Raw genomic sequence first — 19,264 nt, 5'->3', positions numbered from 1 at the left:
AAGAGAACAGTCAGGATCTGGGCAGCACTGCCTTCAGTAGTGACCACACCTCTAATTCCCAGCACTGCTCAAATTTGAGGCTCACCTAGGCTACATAACAAGACCCTGTCTGGGGGGGGTGGTTCTAAACAGGGTTTCTCTGGGTACCTTGCTGTTTTGGAACTTGCTCTGTAGATCCAACTGGCCTTGAACTCAGAGATCTGCCTGCCTCTGCCTACCAAGTGCTGGCATTAAACATGTGTATCACTGCCAGCCAGCTGTTTTTTTATTTTTATGTGCATTGGTGTTTTGTGTGTCTGTGTGAGGGTATCAGATTCCCTGGAACTGGAGTTACAGACAGCTGTGAGCTGCCGTGTGGATGCTGGGAATTGAACCTGGGTCGTCTGAAAAAGTAGCCAGTTCTCATAACCACTGAGCCATCTCTCCAGCCCCGTGACTCTGTTCCCCACCTAACCTCTCCACCCCGACAGGATTTCTCTGTGTAACAGCTCTGGCCGCGCTGGATCTCACTTTGTAGGACCAGGCTGGCCTCAAATGCACATCCCAGGTGCTGGGATTAAAAGTGTGAGCCACCACCACCTAGCAAAGACCCTGTCTTTAAAAAAAAAAAAAAACAAAAAAAAAAAAAGTGCAAAATTTTGAAGTTCCATAGGAAATCACTAGTATACGGACTCCATGGTGACTCTCTCTTCAAAACCTGAGCACATCTATGAATGCTCTTGATATTATCTGTAAAGGCAGTCTAAAGTGCACCAGAGAATAAAAGGCACTCCTTCGCAGTTCCGTTAACCGACTTTCTCCACCCAGAAGGTAAGTCTACTATGGTTGCTATGAGGGTATAAACACAGAAAGATACAGGGATGATGGTGATACTGGACTTAGGTCACCTGGCGGAACATGTGCCTTGCTGGAACACCTGCTTCCCAGATGTGAGGAGAGTTTCCCTAGGGATACATTCTCAGCACCATGTCCCTCAAGGTCCAAGTAGGTAGGGATATCTGGGTTTACCTTCATAAAATCTAAGCACTTTGGGAGGCAGGAAGATCATGAGTTCAAAGCCAGCCTGGGCTCCATACCAGGACCTTGTTTGGAAGGGTGAGAGGGGAGTAGAGGTCTGAGTTGGAAAGCTGGCTAAAGGTAGGGGTTATGCCGGAGACCGCCAGCTCTGCAGCGGCTCTGTGGCTGTGGAGGACTTGGCCATGGTTACCTTCCAAGCCAGTCTTGTCTCCCAGCCTCACAGAGGCTTGTCTTTAGAGCAGGACCTTGCTCCCCATCAGTTTAGCACAACTGTCCTTGTCCGTCGTGGGCAGCTGCTCTGTCCTGTATGCTGAACACAGCCTGCCCTCTCAGGTCTCGAAGCATAGCCCTTCCTCTGTTGTGGAGGGCAGGCTAGGCACCCTCCACCTCCCTCAGTTGCTGAGTGTATTGCAAATGCATGGCTACACCCTTCAGGAAGACAGAATTTAGGGACGAAACCAGTCTTAGATTTGTGGTTCATGCATACGCATGTGAACCCATGAAAAGGGCAGTGGCCAGCTCAGGAACCCCAGGTGTGAGTTCTGAACGCCAAGGAAGGAATCTGACCTACTGTAGAAAATGTCATGCTTTGAAAGGCATGGATCTTTGTACCCACCTTGCAGGATTGTTCCTCTGAGAGCACCCTCCACCCCACCCCACCCCAGCCTTGCTGGCCTCACTCTCCAACCTGCCCTCCAGAGTTTACAGCTGGCAAGGAGTCAGGGCCTCGGTTCCTTGCTCTAGGCAGACCCTGACTAGGCAGCCAGTGGAGAAAGGATGGCATGCCTGGAATGCCTTGACTGCAGGCTGGGCGGGTGCTAGGAGCCCAGAGCTGGGAAGCGTCACAGTCAGCAGACAGGCTTGCCCACTGGGTTCCACAAAGCTTAGGGCAAACACCCGCCTGGACCCATCCAATTGGGCGACTGGTCAGAGAAGACGAGGTCACAGTAGAAGCTGCAGGTCCTGGGTGCCAGGCTGAGAAGGGTCCAAGAGACATAGGTGTGAGGCCAGCATGGTTGAAGACGTCGAATTAGCAGTTGCGAGTTGGGCCATCTTTGACTACATAGCAAGCCTGAGGCCAGCCTGGGGTATGTCCCTGGAGGAAGAGAGAAAGGAAGGATTCAGATCTAAATCCTGGCCCTATCTTTTCTGAGCCTCAGTTTCCCCATCTGCGAGTGATGCGAGATGTATAAGCTTAGCTCTCTGTCTGGTGGGGGTTTAAGGTCTACAATCCTGAGTCTGAATTGCCAGAGGGAGCTGTGGATGGGCCACAGCTGAAGGACGACCGTGTGGAGCGCTCGGCCCAGGGAAGCAGCCTTCAGGGCAGGGTGGAGCAGAAACCCCTTCTGTGCGGATTCCTGTGGCCTGTCTTGTCATGCTAGTCCCATGGGGCCATTTCCTCCTTCCTCCCACATAAATATTATATGCAAGTGTTTTTAAGTCATTTCATCATGAAAAGAAACGATTTAACATAACTATTACCCAGGATTCGTCATGAAATATGCATCAAGCAATTAGGTCTAAAAGCGAGAGGTGAGGCCTCGCACCCTGGCTCAGCGGCGGGCAGCTGTGGGCTGAGTGATGTTTTATTAAAGCTCATGATTAGGAGGCGAGGTGGGGCCTGTTATTAGGCCAGCACACACCAGGCATGCTTGCTAATCCTGGCGACAGTGACAAGGAGGTGCTTTTTGTGATGGTAATGAGTGATCTAAGTGCCCTGACAGCCCCAGCATCCCACCACCCTGGGCCTACAAGACTCATTAGACAGGTCACCCACCAGAAACACCCCTAATTGTGACTTCGCTCTCACAAGATGTCCTATCAAAGGAGACAGAGCCAACAAAGAAACAGTGGGCAGGAGCCTGTCAGAGCTCCCTGGGAAAGGTTCTGTCCCAGAACCACCATGCCTTGAAGAGGAGGGTAGAAGCAGGCTTTGCCTAGAGCCCACTCACCTGGCCCTGAACGGAAGCACAGAGCTCTGGTGGCATCTGAAGCCCCTTGCCGGGTGCCTCTCTGGCCTGTTTGCTCCAGGGTGAGTGCACAGTGGCTATTTCTCACTAAACCATCTCGTCATGAGCAGCCACAGCCTCCCTGTGCATACCCTTGATCTGATGCACCCTCTGGTCCCCACAGAGGTTTGATTTCTGTTGCTGTGATAATATCCTGCCCAGGCTGGGTATGTTCGTACACACCTTTGATCCCACTGCTAGGAAGACAAAGACAGGCAGATCTCTGAGTTCGAGGCCATCCTTACCTTCATAGCAAGCTCAAAGCCAGCCAGGGCTACACAGTAAGAACCTGCTGCAGAAGAGAAGAAAAGAAACCCAAACAAAAGCGACTCGGGAAGGAGGGTTTATTTGACTAATAATTCCAGATTCCAGTTCATCATTGAGGGAATCTCCAGGCAGGAACTTAAGACAGCTGATCATACCACATCCACAGTCAAGAGCAGAGAACCAATAAACAATCCAGACACACGCGCACCTGACCTGCCTACAGGCCAACCTGATCCAGACAATTCTCCCAATGAAATGTCCCTGGTGATTCCAGGTTATGTCAGGAGACAGTAAAAACAAACCGGAACACCTGCTGCCTATTTGTGTAGTGTTACAAGTTACGGTAAAACACCAGTTGACTTAAATCTCTTATACAGCAGCTTGATACCACTGTACTTGTTTGTTTGTTTTGTGCGCGCGCGCGCGCGCGCGTGCGCATGCCCACACACAAGGTGTCACATGACCTTGAAGTGACTGAAGAGCCAAGAACCTCTTGGGGTCAGGTCACCATCTTGTCTTCATGGCCAGGAGCTTCACTGGTTGGAACAGGCCGTTCCCAGTTCCTGGGACAGTTTTTTTCTTATGTGTGGTCTTCCACCCCACCCCTCTGGTCTCTGACCTGCCATTGCCTGGACGCTCTGTATGGAGAGGGCATCACTTAGGCCCTCCTGCTGCTCCTGCTACCGTGCCTGGCTTCATGTGGAGCACTAAAGGTCTGGAGAGGATTCTGGGAGAGGGCCCCCGAGAGAAGTGGGCCTTGCTACTGATTGCTGTGGTGGCTTCCAGTCCCCTGTGTGCACAGGAAGTGCAGGGGGCAGTCCCCTGTCCACTGCCTGGGAATGGAGGCGTGCCTCCCTCCACCTGTAACTATTACAAAGCCGTTACCGCCCTGGCTGCCTGCTGGACAGCACCAGAATCCAGTGTGGAAATCTCATATTAACCCTCAACCTTAGGAGCTCCTTGCCCTGCTCTGACCCCTGGGAGTGTGGGGAGCTGTGATGTCAGCCTCTAAGAGCTACTGCTGCCCTCTGTCTTACAGGTCCTCTGCCCTGCTCCCTCGGGTGTGAGTGTGGAAGGTCACAGAGCTAGGTTGCTTGGTGCACTCGGCACCCCTCACCAGCACCCCCAGAGGAGAGTGATGACTCGTCGTCACACATCCTTGCTTAGCAGCCAGGCTTCTTGGACATCTTCCGGGTGTCACTGCTGCTCCAGGTCCTTTCCAGGCTGCCTGGTATTTGCGGGCTCCACGTCATGCCGGGGCACAAGTCCGTGGGCACCCTGGGCTTTGTTTTCTGTGTGACCTCTGGCTTTTCCAGGGGTCTGAGCCAGCGCTCCACACAGCACCTCCTCCAGCAGGAGATGATTCTCGGGTGTGGTGACCCTTCGCTTCGGAGCAGAGCTTGCCACAGGCTCTGTAATTAGAACATCACAGCCTTAAAACTCTTGATTTAAATTTCAGTTCTTCACCAGAATTAGTCTCTCTCGAAATGTAATTGCTCTCTGAACGATTTCCTTTAAGCCCAGGATGACATCTCTAAATACATTATTATGCGCAGATGTATCGCTTGGTGCCTGCCCGTCATTAAGTATTTCTTCTACCCATTTGGAGAACACAGGTTTTGGGGGGCCCACTCTACCCAGAGGACAGATCAGGTTTAAGACCCCCATTGGAATGTAGAAACCAGAAAGGGAACTGGGGCTCAGGAAGGCCACAGCCCCCAGAGTCCACATGGGGCGCTTGGCTTCCCTAGGTGGCCCTGGCTGCTGGGTCCCTAGGGCTGTTCACAAGTTGCCAGGCCCTGAAATAGTGGCACATGCCCAATCAGAAACCTCAGGTTTCTAACACGTGACAGACCCTGGGTGTAAATTGCAGTGCCACGGGAATGGGCACAGGCCAGGTTTGGGTGAATGAGCAGGAAGTAGCAGCCTGCACACAGGGTGATGGAGGCCTGTGTGAGCCAGAGTGTGACTGGAGCCTGGGACCTCTAATAGGAGAGGGCTTCTGGGACACAATATGCCAACAGCTGAGACAGTGGCCTTCATCCTCCACGAGCCTTACCCACCTGGCATGCTGATAGAGTGCAGGCTGGGATGGGCCAGGGTATGTGGGCTCCCAGCAGTTGAAATCTGCCATTGCTTCTCCTTCAGTTTCTTCAAGATGTTCTGGACAGATATGAAACTGGGGGGAGGGGGGCCCTGCTCTTCCATAGGCTCTTGGGGAAACTGAGTGTTGAAGAGGGACTTGGGGGTGGGCATGTGTTGCCACAGCTTAGAAAGTCAAGTGCAGATAGAGGCCGCATCGTCTTCAGGCCATTGGTGTGAGCGAAGGAACTCTGGCTTGGGGTGCCTGGGAGACTGCTGGCAAGAGCAGTTACCTAAACCCTGCTTGGTAGAGAGCAAACCTTCCCACATTCCATTGGCTGTATAGCTTGTCGTGTGGCTAGCTGTGCCCAAGGGAAGCTGGGAACATGGGAATGTAGTTTCTGACTGAGTCGCCCTTTCCCTGAGACAGTATCCTCTACCTAAGAGAAGAACAGTTTGTCTGCTCTTGGCTACCTACCCCACTGGCCAAGGCTGCCTCTCAGTTTGGGACATCTTGTATACCTACCTGCAAGGTCTAAACAGGTCCCTGCAGATGGGCTGGGTTTTGCCCACCCCACCGCCAGTCCCCAGAACCTTCCAGATAGAATATTTACATAAGCAAGCGGCTCCCTGACAGTGCCCCTCACCTCTCGGGCACCGTGCACACCCTCTGACATCTGTGTTTCGTTCACAGGAGCAACCAGGGCTTTATGCACATGAAACTGGCCAAGACCAAAGAGAAGTATGTTCTGGGTCAGAACAGCCCCCCTTTTGACAGTGTCCCGGAAGTCATCCACTACTACACCACCAGGAAGCTACCCATCAAAGGGGCGGAGCACTTGTCCCTCCTTTACCCAGTGGCTGTGCGGACTCTGTGAAAGGACCAGCCTCGCCCTGCTCTGTGACCAAGCCTGATACCTGGAGGAGCCGGCAGGGCACCGGGCAGCTCTCTGTGTTGCCGGCGGTGCCCAGTGTGTGTCGTGTGTATGGTACTAGCACACCACTGCATGTCTTAGAATGCTGTTGTCACTTACAGGGTTGGAGACGGCCTGGATGAAGAGGGACAGCCTGCTGCCACACCACCCCAGCCCCTGCCCCACCCCCTCCTCAAGTTTCTGTGAATTAAAATATTTGCAATCCAAAGAGATGCCTTCCAGGGTGAACAAAGATGGAGCTGCCCCAGTGGTGGGTGGGGCCCAGCAGTGGGCGGGGCTCAGCCCTGGCCCGCATCTCTTTGTTCTCCAGGTGTCCCGAACTCACCTGGCTATGGATGAGGTCTTCCCGTTGGTGCTGGGAGCCCAGGAGGCCCTGGGAGCCACCCCTCTGGTACATGTGTGCGTCTCTGGGTATGCATATGGAGTGTAAACACACAAGAGACCATGTCATAAACCAGAGGAAGCTCCATCTACTTTTAGATGTACACTCTGTAATCGTTAGATGTCAAGGAACCATTGTGCAGTCGAAGAGGATGCAATTATTTATGAATAGGGTGTGTAAATAAAATAGTCATTTAATATATATTACTAGCCCTTTTTTAATTTTTTTAAACGTGTATCTCAGAGGGTCTCTGCAAGAGAGAAATGCTGGCCTGCTGGTTTTAATTCCTAAGCAAGATGTGTTTTCTGAACTTGGCTTACTGGCATGGCAGGCCCTGTGGAGGAGAATGGAGAGCTCCAGTCAGGTCTTGGCAACTTTCTGGGCACCTGAGTGACCGCTGTAGGAACCGGACCTCAGCGGGAGGAACAGTGTGGCCAGAGGAACGGGTCAGCCTGCGAATGTGCCCCAGACCCTGCATTGAGTCTCTAGCCATGGACAGAGGCCTCCAGGTTGACCAGGATCCCCTCCTCCCCTTGGCAGCTGATGGCAAAGCTGAGTTAACCCCTCAGGTTCACCCCAGGAGTCTCCAAAGGGCGACTCCCCATTCATTATCCAGTCAGTCACACTGTGCCCTGAAAAGTATCTAAAGTGGAAGAAAGACAGGCTGGGGGTTGGAGGGGCAGGTAACCTCCCAAGGTCACACAGCTCAGCAGCAGCCCAGCAGGATCCACAGCTGGTGCTGCCGTCCCCTCTGAGTGGCCTCGCTGTCACCTTGTTCTAGGGGAGAGTGAATTCCTGACATTGCAAGGGACATGGAACTCTCTTGGTCACCACGTGGATAAAAGCACCTCTGCATGTACATACACACAGGCCTTTCTCGCTGTGACAAGATGGACACAGTCGATACAAGGAAAGTTTATTATCTCACAGTTTAGGGGTCCAGTCCAAGGTGGCGAGAGTGAGACCTCAGGGCAGAGTGCTCATGTGGTCTCCTGTATTCTTGTTTCTATTATCTCTTATTTTCTGAGATTATCATTGTACCATTTCCCCTTCAAACCTTCCCCTGTACACCACCTTGCTCTTTTTCCAATTCCTGGCCAGGAAGCCTGCTCACAGATGCGCCCAGAGGTGTGGCCCCTAGCCGATTCTAAATCCAGTCAAGTTATTGTTGAAGATGAACCACCACACCTGCCTCCGGTCTGTCCCTGGGCCGCAGGAAAGGCATGGCTGCCCTTGGCTGACCAGGAAGGTTCCAGAGCCTCTTCCAAAGTCGTGTCCTGGCCACCTGGGTGGTCTGACTGGACGGGAAGGTTGATGACCGTTGTCCCCAGTACATCTCCAGTGAGTCCACACACTTCAGCTGGCCAAGGCCCACAGCTACCTTGGATGGATTCAGGCCCAGTATGCCGAGGCCTGAGGCGGGTCTAGACCTGCCAAAGCTGCCTGTCAGGTTGGGGCAGAACAGAACTAAAAGCCTCTTTGGGCAATTGCCATCGATTTCAGCAGCTCGAAGCCAAGCCATTTTCTTGCCATCTCCTCCTCTTCCACATACGACCCCCCCCATCATCTTTCTAGTCCCTTTGTCCATTCAGTGCCCCCGCCCCCCAAGATTGCTGGGTGGCCTCCACAACTGTCATTTTCCCAAAATGTCCTTCAGGGGAGGGCCTAGAGTGACCTGTGTCCCCTCCTGGAGGATAAAGAAGAAAATGAGCGTGCAGCTGCCAGGGCCTGACTCCCCAAGAGACCCGCTGGGGGTTGGGAGATGTGGGCAGACAGGCCTGGGGTCCCAGTGGTTGCTTCCTTCACATGGGTGAGTTCAGAGTCAGGCCTTCAGGGCATTTCTTGAAGTGCCTGAGCCACAGGGCCCTCCCTGGAGGTGTGTCCCAAAACAGTCAAATGGCCCCCACCCGTGGGTGGCGCTCCTGCCACAGTGCAGGGTTCTGTATCCTCTGCCTCTGCTCCTGTAAGGGACTCCTGGCCTCCCTCCCAACGCCGCCTTGTCTTCCTGAAGCTCCCCCCCAGGCCCTGTCTCCCACTCTCCCTAGGAACTGGGGCATACAAAGGAGCCTGCCTACAGGATGGGAGATGCTAAAAGGAATTTTCCCTGTTTCGTGGACCCCTCCCTCTTCCTCTACTGTGGCCGGTTTCCTCTGTCAGCATGCATTCGGGTTTTCTTGGCCATCTAACAATTGAAAGGGCTTTTCCATTTCAGAAACCCTCACACTCAGGGAACCAGCGGCCTTGATTTGGTTTTTGTTTTGGCTTTTTTAATCTGCTGCGAATTAATGGGGAGGGGAATGAGCTGGAGTTCTTTAAGGAGGAAAAAAGCTGCTGCTACTCAGTCTCTCAGCTTTTTGTCTGAGAGCACAACCTCCAATCACCACAGGCCCTCAGTGCTCAGAGCCACGGGACTGTTTTTCTTCCTTTCTTTCTTTTTGCTGGCTTCATTATTGGCCACAATGTCCCCAACACTTAAGCAGCTCGTCCTGGAGCATTGAGGAGTCAAGGGCCCTTTTGGCAGCCCAGGTGGGAAGGGCCCATCTGCTAGTCCTCCAGAATATTCTGGAGAGGCTCTCTGAGCAACCCTTTGTAGGGAAGTTGTGAAAGGCCCGAGTCTTCAGGCCATCTGGGCGACTGGTTGGTGGCCTTTGGTGACCAGAGTGAGCAGGAAGGCCTCATGTCAAAAGCAGACACCCACCCTCAGGCTCTGCTACAGCAGTGGCCAGGGGACCAAGACACTTAGATGTTTGGTGTCACTTGGCCAAGGGTCTGGGAAGGACAAGTGCTCTCAAGCGTGGGGACAGCTCCCCAGAGACACTGGGACAAGCAGGCTGGCTTTTGGAGTTGACCCACGGATGCCCCTGCAGGGGCCCCAGGTGATTCAGTACCAACTGTCACATCCGCTCTTGGCACTTCCTAAGACAGTATGTCCAAATCTCAAAGGCGCCTCTGAGACCCCATGGCTGCCTTCCAGCTGAGATGGCCCTGCTGAGTTCGGACTCTGGTGATAAACTACCCTGTGAGGACCATTTTATGTGTCACTTCGGGTGCGCAAGTGCCACGTTCCCAAACACCCTGCACCCCACGGTCCATGTTGAGTTTCTCTCAGATGCAGCCATGGGTCCCAGGAATGTTGGCAGATAGCTGTGTGCCTGCCAAAGCTGAGCTGCGCCATCCCTCCAAGGGGGGGTTCCAGGAGAGTCAGCGCCCCTCGGGATGAGGACGTTGAGTCCCAGGTGAGCTGCTGCTTTTTTCTTTTTTTTTTCCGAGACAGGGTTTCTCTGTAAAAGAGCCTGACCTGGACTCGCTTTATAGACCAGGCCGGCCTCGAACTCACAGAGATCCGCCTGCCTCTGCCTCCCGAGTGCTGGGATTAAAGGCGTGTGTCACCACTGCCTGGCTTCTGATGAGCTTCTTAAATGGAAACAAATGAATTGGCTCAGCAGACACAGTACTTCCTGGTGGATATTGGGGTGAGTGGACGCCGCCTCTGGCCTCAGGAGGTGCCAGTGGGAACAAATGTGAAATGACTCATGACAGTACAAGTCATTTACCTAGCAGGTGTTCCGGGGTCAGGGACGAGTGGGGAACTGAACCTGCTTCCAGCAGTCAGGACAGGGTGGGCCTTGGAGAAGAAGCAAGAGTTCACCAGGGAAATTATCGGGGCGGGCTGTCCCAGGTAACGGTATCAGGTTAGGGTCACCCAGGCAGTGTGGTGTCATAGCAATTCTCCATGTCTCCTAGGGTTTCATTGGAAGAGTGTGTGTGTGTGTGTGTGTTTTTTTTTTTTTTTTTTTTTTTTTTTTTTTTTTTTTTTTGTGTGTGTGTGTGTGTGTGTGTGTGTGTGTGTGTGTGTGTGTGTGTGTGTGTGTAACAAAACATGGAGCATGAAATAGATGCAGACCAGTGGGGCCAGCTGGGGAGGGAGATGAGTGCCTTCCTTGAGGAAGCAGTGGACAGAGGAAACAGAGGACCAGAGAGGCAGAGGCTTGCTCAAAGCCACACAGCAAGTGGATGTTGCAGGAGATCCTTGAGCCAACAGCTTAGAGGATCTCTTTGGCCAGTGCCGTTCTAGGAAACTGGGGTGGGATTAGAGGAATCCTCCGAGCGTGTGAGCCATTTCTTCCCCTCACTGTCTCCCTCTTGAGTGGGAACACTTGAGGCCTGCCATGGCCCCGTGACCTCCCTCTGCTTTGGAGGACCGGTGCCATAGAAAGGTAACCGGGTGGAGGTTACTAGCGTGGCTCTGGTGCCCTCGTGTGGCTTGCGTTTGCATTACAGCTGAGCCTCGGAAAAGGCACCTAGCAAGACAAAAAGCAAAATGGAGGTGAGAGTGAAATCCCCTGGGAGGAAGGAAGAGGGGCAGAGTGGAGCGGCAGGCGGTGTCGAGAGGTGGATGATGGGTGCTCTGGCAGAGGAGAGGCAGGAAGTGGCATCTGAGCTGGCTCTTACGTGATGGCATCCCAGGTAGAGGCACTGGTGAGTGGAGGAGCTGGGAGGCTGGGTCTCCCACCTCAGCCCCCCCCCCCCCCACACACACACACTGCACCCCGGTAAAGCTTTGCAGATTCACTTAGAGAGCAGGGCTGGGGGGGGGGGGGGGGGGCAGCCTGAGAGCAGTTCAGCTCGGAGCAGCCTCGGGCAGCACGTCTCCCAAGTTCCCAATCTTCTGATGAGAAAACTCAAGTGGTCTTGCCAATAAATTTGTATCTCAGAAAAATACAAAGAAGACAAACATTGCCGTCAGCAGTTCAGTTCGTGTTCTGAAGGGCCTCCTCGGCCTTCCGTGCACACGTGGTTATTTTATTTCTTGAGTCTATCTGCGCTTGAGGCTTCGTCCCCTTCCCTTCCCACTCCCCGTTAACAACTCTCCGACCGGCTGGGCTTCTTTCCCATAGGCCTGTGACGCACTGTTTTAATTTGGTTAACTTATATTCAAGTTTTTGTATAACTGGCCCTGTGGGGAAATACCTTCGTTCAGAAATCACCATCGGTAATTCTGGTTGGCTTTTTTGTTTGTTGGTTTTGTTTTGTTTTTTGCTCCGGGAGAAATGTATAAAAGAAAGCCACGTGGTTACATCTGGAGACTTCTTAAAGACTCAGGCTTGTCTAAAGCGTGAGACAGAGGGTTAGCAGTTCTCTTCCATCAAAGAGAATTCAGTTCCAGCGGGTGCTGAGGGTGGCAGCTGCCTGGGCTTAGGTTGTGGAGTCACCTATTGTCCCCAGCTAAGGGGTTGGTAGGACACAGAACTCGAGCTCAGTCCAGGAAGGTACTGGCTGAACCGGAACAGTCACCGTGGCTGCCAGCTCCTTGTGGGCCTCTAAGAGCCCCTTGGCTTCCGCCTGGCAGTAGTCCTCTGCCCAGTGACAGCATGAGGCGGTGCTGGGAGACCCAGAGCTGGGGAAGAGCTGTGCCCTCGGCGGGCAGAGGCAGGGGAAGAGAGGAGCCCTTATCGCCTTATCCCAGGGAAACCCAGCCCCCCCCCACCCCCGCTCACGTCCAGCCATGCCACAGGGTTATCATGAGTGAAGACACATGCAGCCTCCAGATAACAGCAACAGGACAAGGAACGGGGTGTAGCAGAGGTCATGGAAGCCATGCAGCGACAACAGCTGGAAGAGCTAGACTACACAGACACTTTGAAAAACACAGGAGTGTGGAGTCCATTTTACAAATAAAAGGTGCTCCCACCTGTGTTGGGGATCTCCCCTGGAGCTGCCCTCTCCAGACCCTGCCCCCAGAAAGCCCGCCAAGGGTCAGCCCCTCCCCCTGGGCTGCTCAAGACCATGCCTACAGGATATTTAAGACCTGGTTGCCCGGGCGGTGGTAGCACACGCCTTTAATCCCAGCACTTGGGAGGCAGAGCCAGGCGGATCTCTGTGAGTTCGAGGCCAGCCTGGGCTACCAAGTGAGTTCCAGGAAAGGCGCAAAGCTACACAAGAGAAACCCTGTCTCGAAAAACAAAAAAAAAAAAAAAAAAAAAAAAAAAAAGACCTGGTTGTTAGACCTGCCATCTACTCTCCCTCCCGCCTTCCTGAGAGTTGCTTGATTCTGTTTATTAAACCTGGACTTCTTAATTCGGCTTGATTGGCTTATGGCATCGGCAGAGGATACCCAATAACCGGGGCTCCAATACTTACCAACCTGAATTATGGATACCATACTGAAGCCAGGGCAGGCTCGGAGCAGCACACCCCAACGCCCCATCTCTGTTGTTTAAAACCACTCAGCCGAGATGACTTGGTGGCACACACCTGTAATCACAACACTCAGGAGGTGGAGGCATGAGGATGAACAGTTAAAAGTCATCCTACGTACTGGGTTTGAAGTCAGCCTGGGCTACAGGAGACTCAACTCTTTAGGAAGCAGGGAGGGGCTTGGGATGTAGTTCAGTTGGTAGAATGCTTGCTTAGCATGCACGAAACCCTGAATTCTCTCCCCAACGCCACGTTAACTGAGCACGATAGCAGCCCATGCCTGTAATCCCAGCACTCCAGAGGTGGAAGTAGGAGGAGCAAGAGTTCAAGGGCAGCCTCAGCTACAACAAATTTGAAGTTAACCTGGCCTACACGAGACCCTATCTCAAAAAAACCAATGAAAAGGAGCCAGCAAGATGGCTCCGTGGGCAGTGGCACCTGCCACCAAGCCTGAGAACCTGAGTTCAGTCCCCAGAATATGCATAGTCTGTGGGGCGTTTACCCACCAACCCCACAGCTCCCCAGAGTTTTCTTGAGTGTGAGCAGCAGGAAATATTAGATAGAAGGATTTATTGCGGAGATAAACAGAAAATAAAGGATAGCCTCGAGAGATTCTCTCTGCCCCAGGGTATTTATAGAGACGCCAAGGGGTGGACAAAAAGACCTCCTCCCCCAGCACAGCCAAGCGCAGACCATCTCAGACACCTGCACTCAGACCCGTGGTCCTGATCATCCTCTATTCTGACCTGCTGGGTAAAGCCACGAGGAACCCGAGAACGGGCTCCCACAATAGTGGAAGGAGAGAACCAAGTCCTCAAGCTGCTTTCCGTTCTCTACGGACACGGTGAAGCATGTATGTCTGTATACACATATACCCACCAAATAAATGGGAGAGGGACAGAAGCAAATTAGCTTTACACATTATAGCTGTTATCTAAGCAATAAATACATGTGTGTTTGCAATTTAAGTAATTCCCATAGTTAATGCTTATTTCTCAACGTTTTTATTTATTATCCCATTGTGTAAATATGAACTCCCTTCTCTATTGTATGGATATTAAAAATGCATCCTGGTCAGTATTTATTGCCTATCTTCTCCTACTTACTAGAGTGTACCTAGAAGGTCAGTCCCTCAGAAGCAGAGGCCAGGAGAGTGGGTGGTCAGCGACTGAGAGGTGACGTCACCCCGGTACAGCCAGCCTGCTGTGTGCACTTGACACTGTACACGCACTGAGGGTCCTGCCGCGACGGCAGAGAAAGGAGTCTCAGAAAGACACGTGACAGCTGAAGGAGCAGGAGCTGGCCCTGACAGTGGAGACCCAGGAGGGAAGGTCACTGGTGGGACCTGTGGGGCCTCACGACCCTCAAGAGCAAGAGAAAAGAAGGAGAGCGGGCTCCTTCCCTCTGGGCCCCCCCAAACCTGAGCACCAGGAAGTGTTAGGTCTCAAACTGGGGACAAAGGGCTAACGGAGGTGCTGATTAACATATCAAAGCAGACGCTGGCTGCCAGCCTATCAGCACCCCAGCACCTGGTACAGTCTTCCAGGCTGGTAAGCCCGAGCCCCCCGCCCCCCGCTGCCCCCGACCCTAGGCTCTCCAGCAGAGGGGCTGCCCCCCCTTCTCTTCCCTACATTATCTCAGCCATTTTGGCTACCAGTCCTTTTACTCTCCCGGTCTCCAGGCTCTAGGCTCCAATCTCTTCCTCTCTCTCCCTCATCTCCCCTCACATAGCCCAGTTCAGTCTGCAGGTCATGTTCACTCTGGACTCTTCCAGATGCCTCTGTCTCTTGCTGTGCTCTTCTTTATCTCTTTAATAAAAACCTCAACCCCTCAGGAGCCGTCATGTCCTCCTTTTATTTCCCTTTTTCCGTTCAGGAAGGACCCCGCGTGTCCAGCTGGAGATGTGAAGTGTTGGTTTGGCCTGGAGGTCCTGGATCGCGGCCTCAGGTCCCGGCTGTCTGGACCTCACTGAAGGCTTGTCTAGTTCAGTATTCCCAGCTTGCCTGGTCATAAGGTCCACACGTGGTTCGTGTAATGCTACAAATCCCTGGGCCCGTGTGCTTGGTGATTTTCGTTTAGATCGGAGCTTGGCCCCGGGAACCACCAGCTCCCCTGGGGCAGCAGAGTCTGGGGACAGATCTCGGGGGTAAAGGGCAGTTAGCTTCAGATCTTGTCTTCACCCAGAGAAGTGTGAGGCATCAGCTACTATTAGCAAATCGCACCTCTGTGACTGATCCCCAGGCCATGGAGATGGTACAGCCCGGCCTCACCTCTTCAAGGTAAACACAGGTCCAGGGATTTCTCTGAACACACAAAACATGTGACAACCAGAGAGAGTGATCATTGTGTAACTGCTTGGAAATCCCAGAGTATTGCGCAAATGTTTTTTGTTGTATTGACCGGCCTCTTACTAGATAAAAATGTGTTTGTATTTCACAAGTATATGTCACTCAGATGCCAAATGAGGTGTCTCCCGGTCCTACTCAGAGGTCACCAAACTTTCTGGGACTAAGCGTGGCATTTAGGTATGCCTAAGAGGAAAGCAACATTGAAGGTCAGGACAAGGTCCACTGGAGGGGGCAGCCTGATGTCTCCTCCTCCACCTCTTCTTCCTAAGCCGTGCTTTTCCTGAGGCCACCGTGCTGAAGTTCTGGCCATCTTTTGTGACTGCCTCTTCCAGGCAGCCTTCTCTGACTGCAGTTGGTAGAGCTTCTTCTTCTTACTCAGCCCTTGGTAGCACCCACCCCAAACAATGCTCAGGCCTCCTCTCCTGGGCTGTGAGCTGAGTCCTTCAGGACCCCCAGTCATTATCATGGGTCAGGATGTCAGTTTGGAGCTATTGTTTCCCCAAATTATCCGAGAATTAACTGAAATCAGGTATCAAATACATAAGCCAACTGACTGGGCTCTGCCCTGAAAATTCTGTTCCAGGAGTACATCGGCCTTCAGACTGGAAAGCTACATTGGTGTGTGTCTGTTTGCTTAGCTAACCTTGAATTTGACCTGTAGTCCAGCCTGGCTAAGAGTTCTCATCACCCTGCCTCAGCTCCCACATCCCTTTGGGGCAGAATTGTCTGATCACGCCTCTGGACCTAGACTCTCAATCAGTCCCTTCAGCTTGTATAGGACACCCAGTCACCCTGTGCGACTGTTAAATACCTACCTGGCTCCCAAAGGCCACATTGCTTGGAGATCCCGAACCCGCTGATGTCAAGGCCAAGTGTCTGTGGTAATTACCAATATCAAGTAATTCTGAGCTTAACACCGCTGCAAACTAGTTAAATTTGAATCTCTGGGTAGGGAGGGGATGCTACCCGAGGTTAAGCAGGCATATACTAAGTCAGTGGTCTGCAACTGAGCCACACCCCAGCTCTCTGGGGGTTTTTTGTTTTGTTTTGGGGTTTTGTTTGTTTGTTTGTTTTTGGGTTTTTTGTTTTTGTTTTTCCGAGAGAGGGTTTCTCTGTGTAGTTTTGGTGCCTATCTTGGACCTCAATCTGTAGACCATGCTGGCCTCGAACTCACAGAGATCCGCCTGGCTCTGCCTCCCAAGTGCTGGATTAAAGGCTGTGTTTGTGTTTGAGACAGGGTTTCTCTGTGTAACAGCCTTGGCTTTTCTGGAAGTAGCTCTGTTGATCAGGCTGGCCTGGAACTTTGTGAGATCTGCCAGCCTCTGTCTCCCAAGTGCTAGCATTAAAGACATACAACACCACATCTGGCTCCCCGCTTTTGTTTTTAAAGAGATGTCTAATGTGCACACCCTTAGAAAAAAAATCCTTTGATGTGGGGTCCTATCCACATGGAAATAAGTGAATGAATAAACAGGACAATCTCAATGGCTAGCCTCAGTTAACCTTGACCTCCGTTTACAGATAGAGGCAAGTGGCTTGGTAGAAGCAGGCTTGGAAAGCAGCCAAGGGACCTGGGCGTGGCTCGGAGGCGGAGAACACTGGCCTGTCATGCCAGGCCCTGGGCTCCAGCTCTTCAAAGAGAAAACCGTTGAAAATGAACCTAGACGAGGAGCAGGTCTCATAACTGACAGACCCAGGCGGCGTTTGGATGAACCGACTGCAGAGGCCGGGACAGGCAGCTGGCTGGGGGAAGGGCTGCCCGCACAGAGGGCTCTGCGGTGTGCAGTGGTGAGGTCAGGTCAGGGACAGCGGGACAAGGAGGCTGCTGGAGCTGAGGGGTGAGGAAGGAACAGGACATTATCTGCTGGGCACAGGGGACAAAATGTCCATGTTTCCCAGTTCAGGGAGGGAATCAGGCGTAGGGACAGAGTCTGGGGGTGTGAAGGGGAGTGGCAGAGACCGGCCCACCCAGACGGTTGTAGAAGCTTGGGAAATACTAGCCGAACACAAAGGAAGGTCACTGACCCCCGTCAGAGGATGACCAGAGGTGACCTCATCTGGGCAGAGCTGCTCACAGTAGTTGAGACTTTGAGGATAGTTTGCATAAAGCTAGCTGTTAAACTGGACTGATGGACCCTGGGGGCATGAGGCAGATTCCTAGAAAGCATTTTTGGGGGAGGTGGGCAGGTAGAGAGTGCTTAAAACAAAGAGCCCCCAGCAGCATTCCCATGTGCTGTTGTGGAATAATCTTTTTGTACACTGTGAATACGTGTCACTCTGGCTGGTTTAATAAAAAGCTGACTGGCCGATAGCTAGGCAGGATTTGGGGGGCAGAGATAATGCTGGGAGGAAGAAGAAGGGCGGAGACACAGAGTAAGCAGGATGGGCAGTGCAGAGATGAGGTAATAAAGCCACAAGGCAGGAAGTCAATGAATAGAAATGGGTTAATTTAAGTTATAAGAGCTAGTTAGAAACAAGCCTAAGCTATTGGCCAAGCTTTCTTAATTAATAAATCTTCCTTTTGTTTATTTGGGAGCTGGCTGCTGGGACAGAAAAGTCTGCTTACAACGTACCTTTTCCCAAAGACGCAGATTCTAAGTATGCTGGGCAAACATGCTCCCACCAAGTTAGCCTCCAGCCCCTGGAAGCCCTTTTAAAACCTCTGCTCTAGGGGCTGGAGAGATGGCTTGGTGGTTAAGAGCACTGACTGCTCTTCCAGAGGACCCGAGTTCAATTCCCAGCTCCCACGTGGCAGTTGACAACTGTCTGTAATTCCAGCTCCAGGTGATCTGACCCCCATGCCAAAAGCACACATAAATAGCAGGGCGGTGGTGGTGCATGCCTTTAATCCCAGCACTCGGGAGGCAGAGCCAGGCGGATCTCTGAGTTCAAGGCCAGCCTGGTCTACAGAGCGAGATCCAGGACAGGAACTAAAACTGCACAGAGAAACTCTGTCTCTAAATAAATAAATAAAACCTATGCTCTACACTCGTATTTTATTTTGGCAAACATAGTGTCTCCCTTTTGGCATCAGAAAGCTCAGTCCTTGTGACTTGGCTGTGGGAAAGAGATACTTTTTTTTTTTTTTTTTTTTTCTGTGTAACTTTGTGCCTTTCCTGGAACTCCATTTGTAGACCAGGCTGGCCTTGAACTCACAGAGATCTGCCTGCCTCTGCCTCCTGAGTGCTGGACTAAAGGCGTGTGCCACCACCGCCCGAAAGAGATACCTTTATGAGTGACTGTAACATTCTGACCTATCTGTGTTTGGGAAGAGCCAGGCAAGAGGCAACAGTGTTGTTGCCTAAGGTGATCAGGGAAGGCCATAGGTGGAGGAGGCAATGGTCCCTTGCCAGGCTACCATGTCTGGGGAAACTTTGATGGTGACAAGGACAAACAGTTTATAGAACACAAGGATTTGCAAAAGATGAGAGACTGCACAGGACGACATCCCGAACGAAAGCTAGCGATAAGGTCAATGGCAAGCAGAGGAACCAGACGACGGACTGTCCTGTGTGCCAAGTTAAGGAACGTGGCAACCTTGACTGGGGAGAGTCCTGAGCTGAGGAGTGAGTGTCTGATGGTCCCTGTGGGGCTGCAGGTATGCAGAACAGTCTGAGGATCTGAACAAGATAGGGGAGTGAAGCATGGGTACAGGAATGGAGAGCTAGCCTTAGGATGAATTCGGAATTTAAGAATAGAGGGCTTTTGATCTTTTTGTTTGGTTGGTTTGGTTTGGTTTTTGGGTTTTTTTTTTTTTTTTTTTTTTTTGTTTTTTTTTTTTTTCGAGACAGGGTTTCTCTGTGTAGCTTTGCGCCTTTCCTGGAACTCACTTGGTAGCCCAGGCTGGCCTCGAACTCACAGAGATCCGCCTGGCTCTGCTCCCGAGTGCTGGGATTAAAGGCGTGTGCCACCACCGCCCGGCTGGCTTTTGATCTTTAACAGATAGGCAAGAACAAGTGAGCAGAGTCCCTTGAGGCTCCCGAGGAGACACGAGAGGCCTGCACGGTGGCCTGTAACACAACAGCA

General features: G+C 52.3%; 1 protein-coding gene across 1 annotated transcript in view; it reads left to right on the top strand.

Annotated features, from left to right (window-relative positions):
• Shb (SH2 domain containing adaptor protein B) overlaps positions 1-6,893 on the top strand; it is a 118,316-nt gene extending 111,423 nt beyond the window's left edge. The window contains exon 6 of the mRNA XM_028859505.2: positions 6,070-6,893. Within this exon, the coding sequence (XP_028715338.1) occupies positions 6,070-6,253 (184 nt within the window). The 3' untranslated portion in view covers positions 6,254-6,893. The remainder of the gene's footprint in view (positions 1-6,069) is intronic.
• The last annotated feature ends 12,371 nt before the right edge of the window (positions 6,894-19,264 follow it).

This window comes from Peromyscus leucopus, chromosome 2 (genome assembly GCF_004664715.2).
Source record: "Peromyscus leucopus breed LL Stock chromosome 2, UCI_PerLeu_2.1, whole genome shotgun sequence".
NCBI lineage: Eukaryota > Metazoa > Chordata > Mammalia > Rodentia > Cricetidae > Peromyscus > Peromyscus leucopus.
This window is presented reverse-complemented; position numbering and strand designations above follow the sequence as displayed.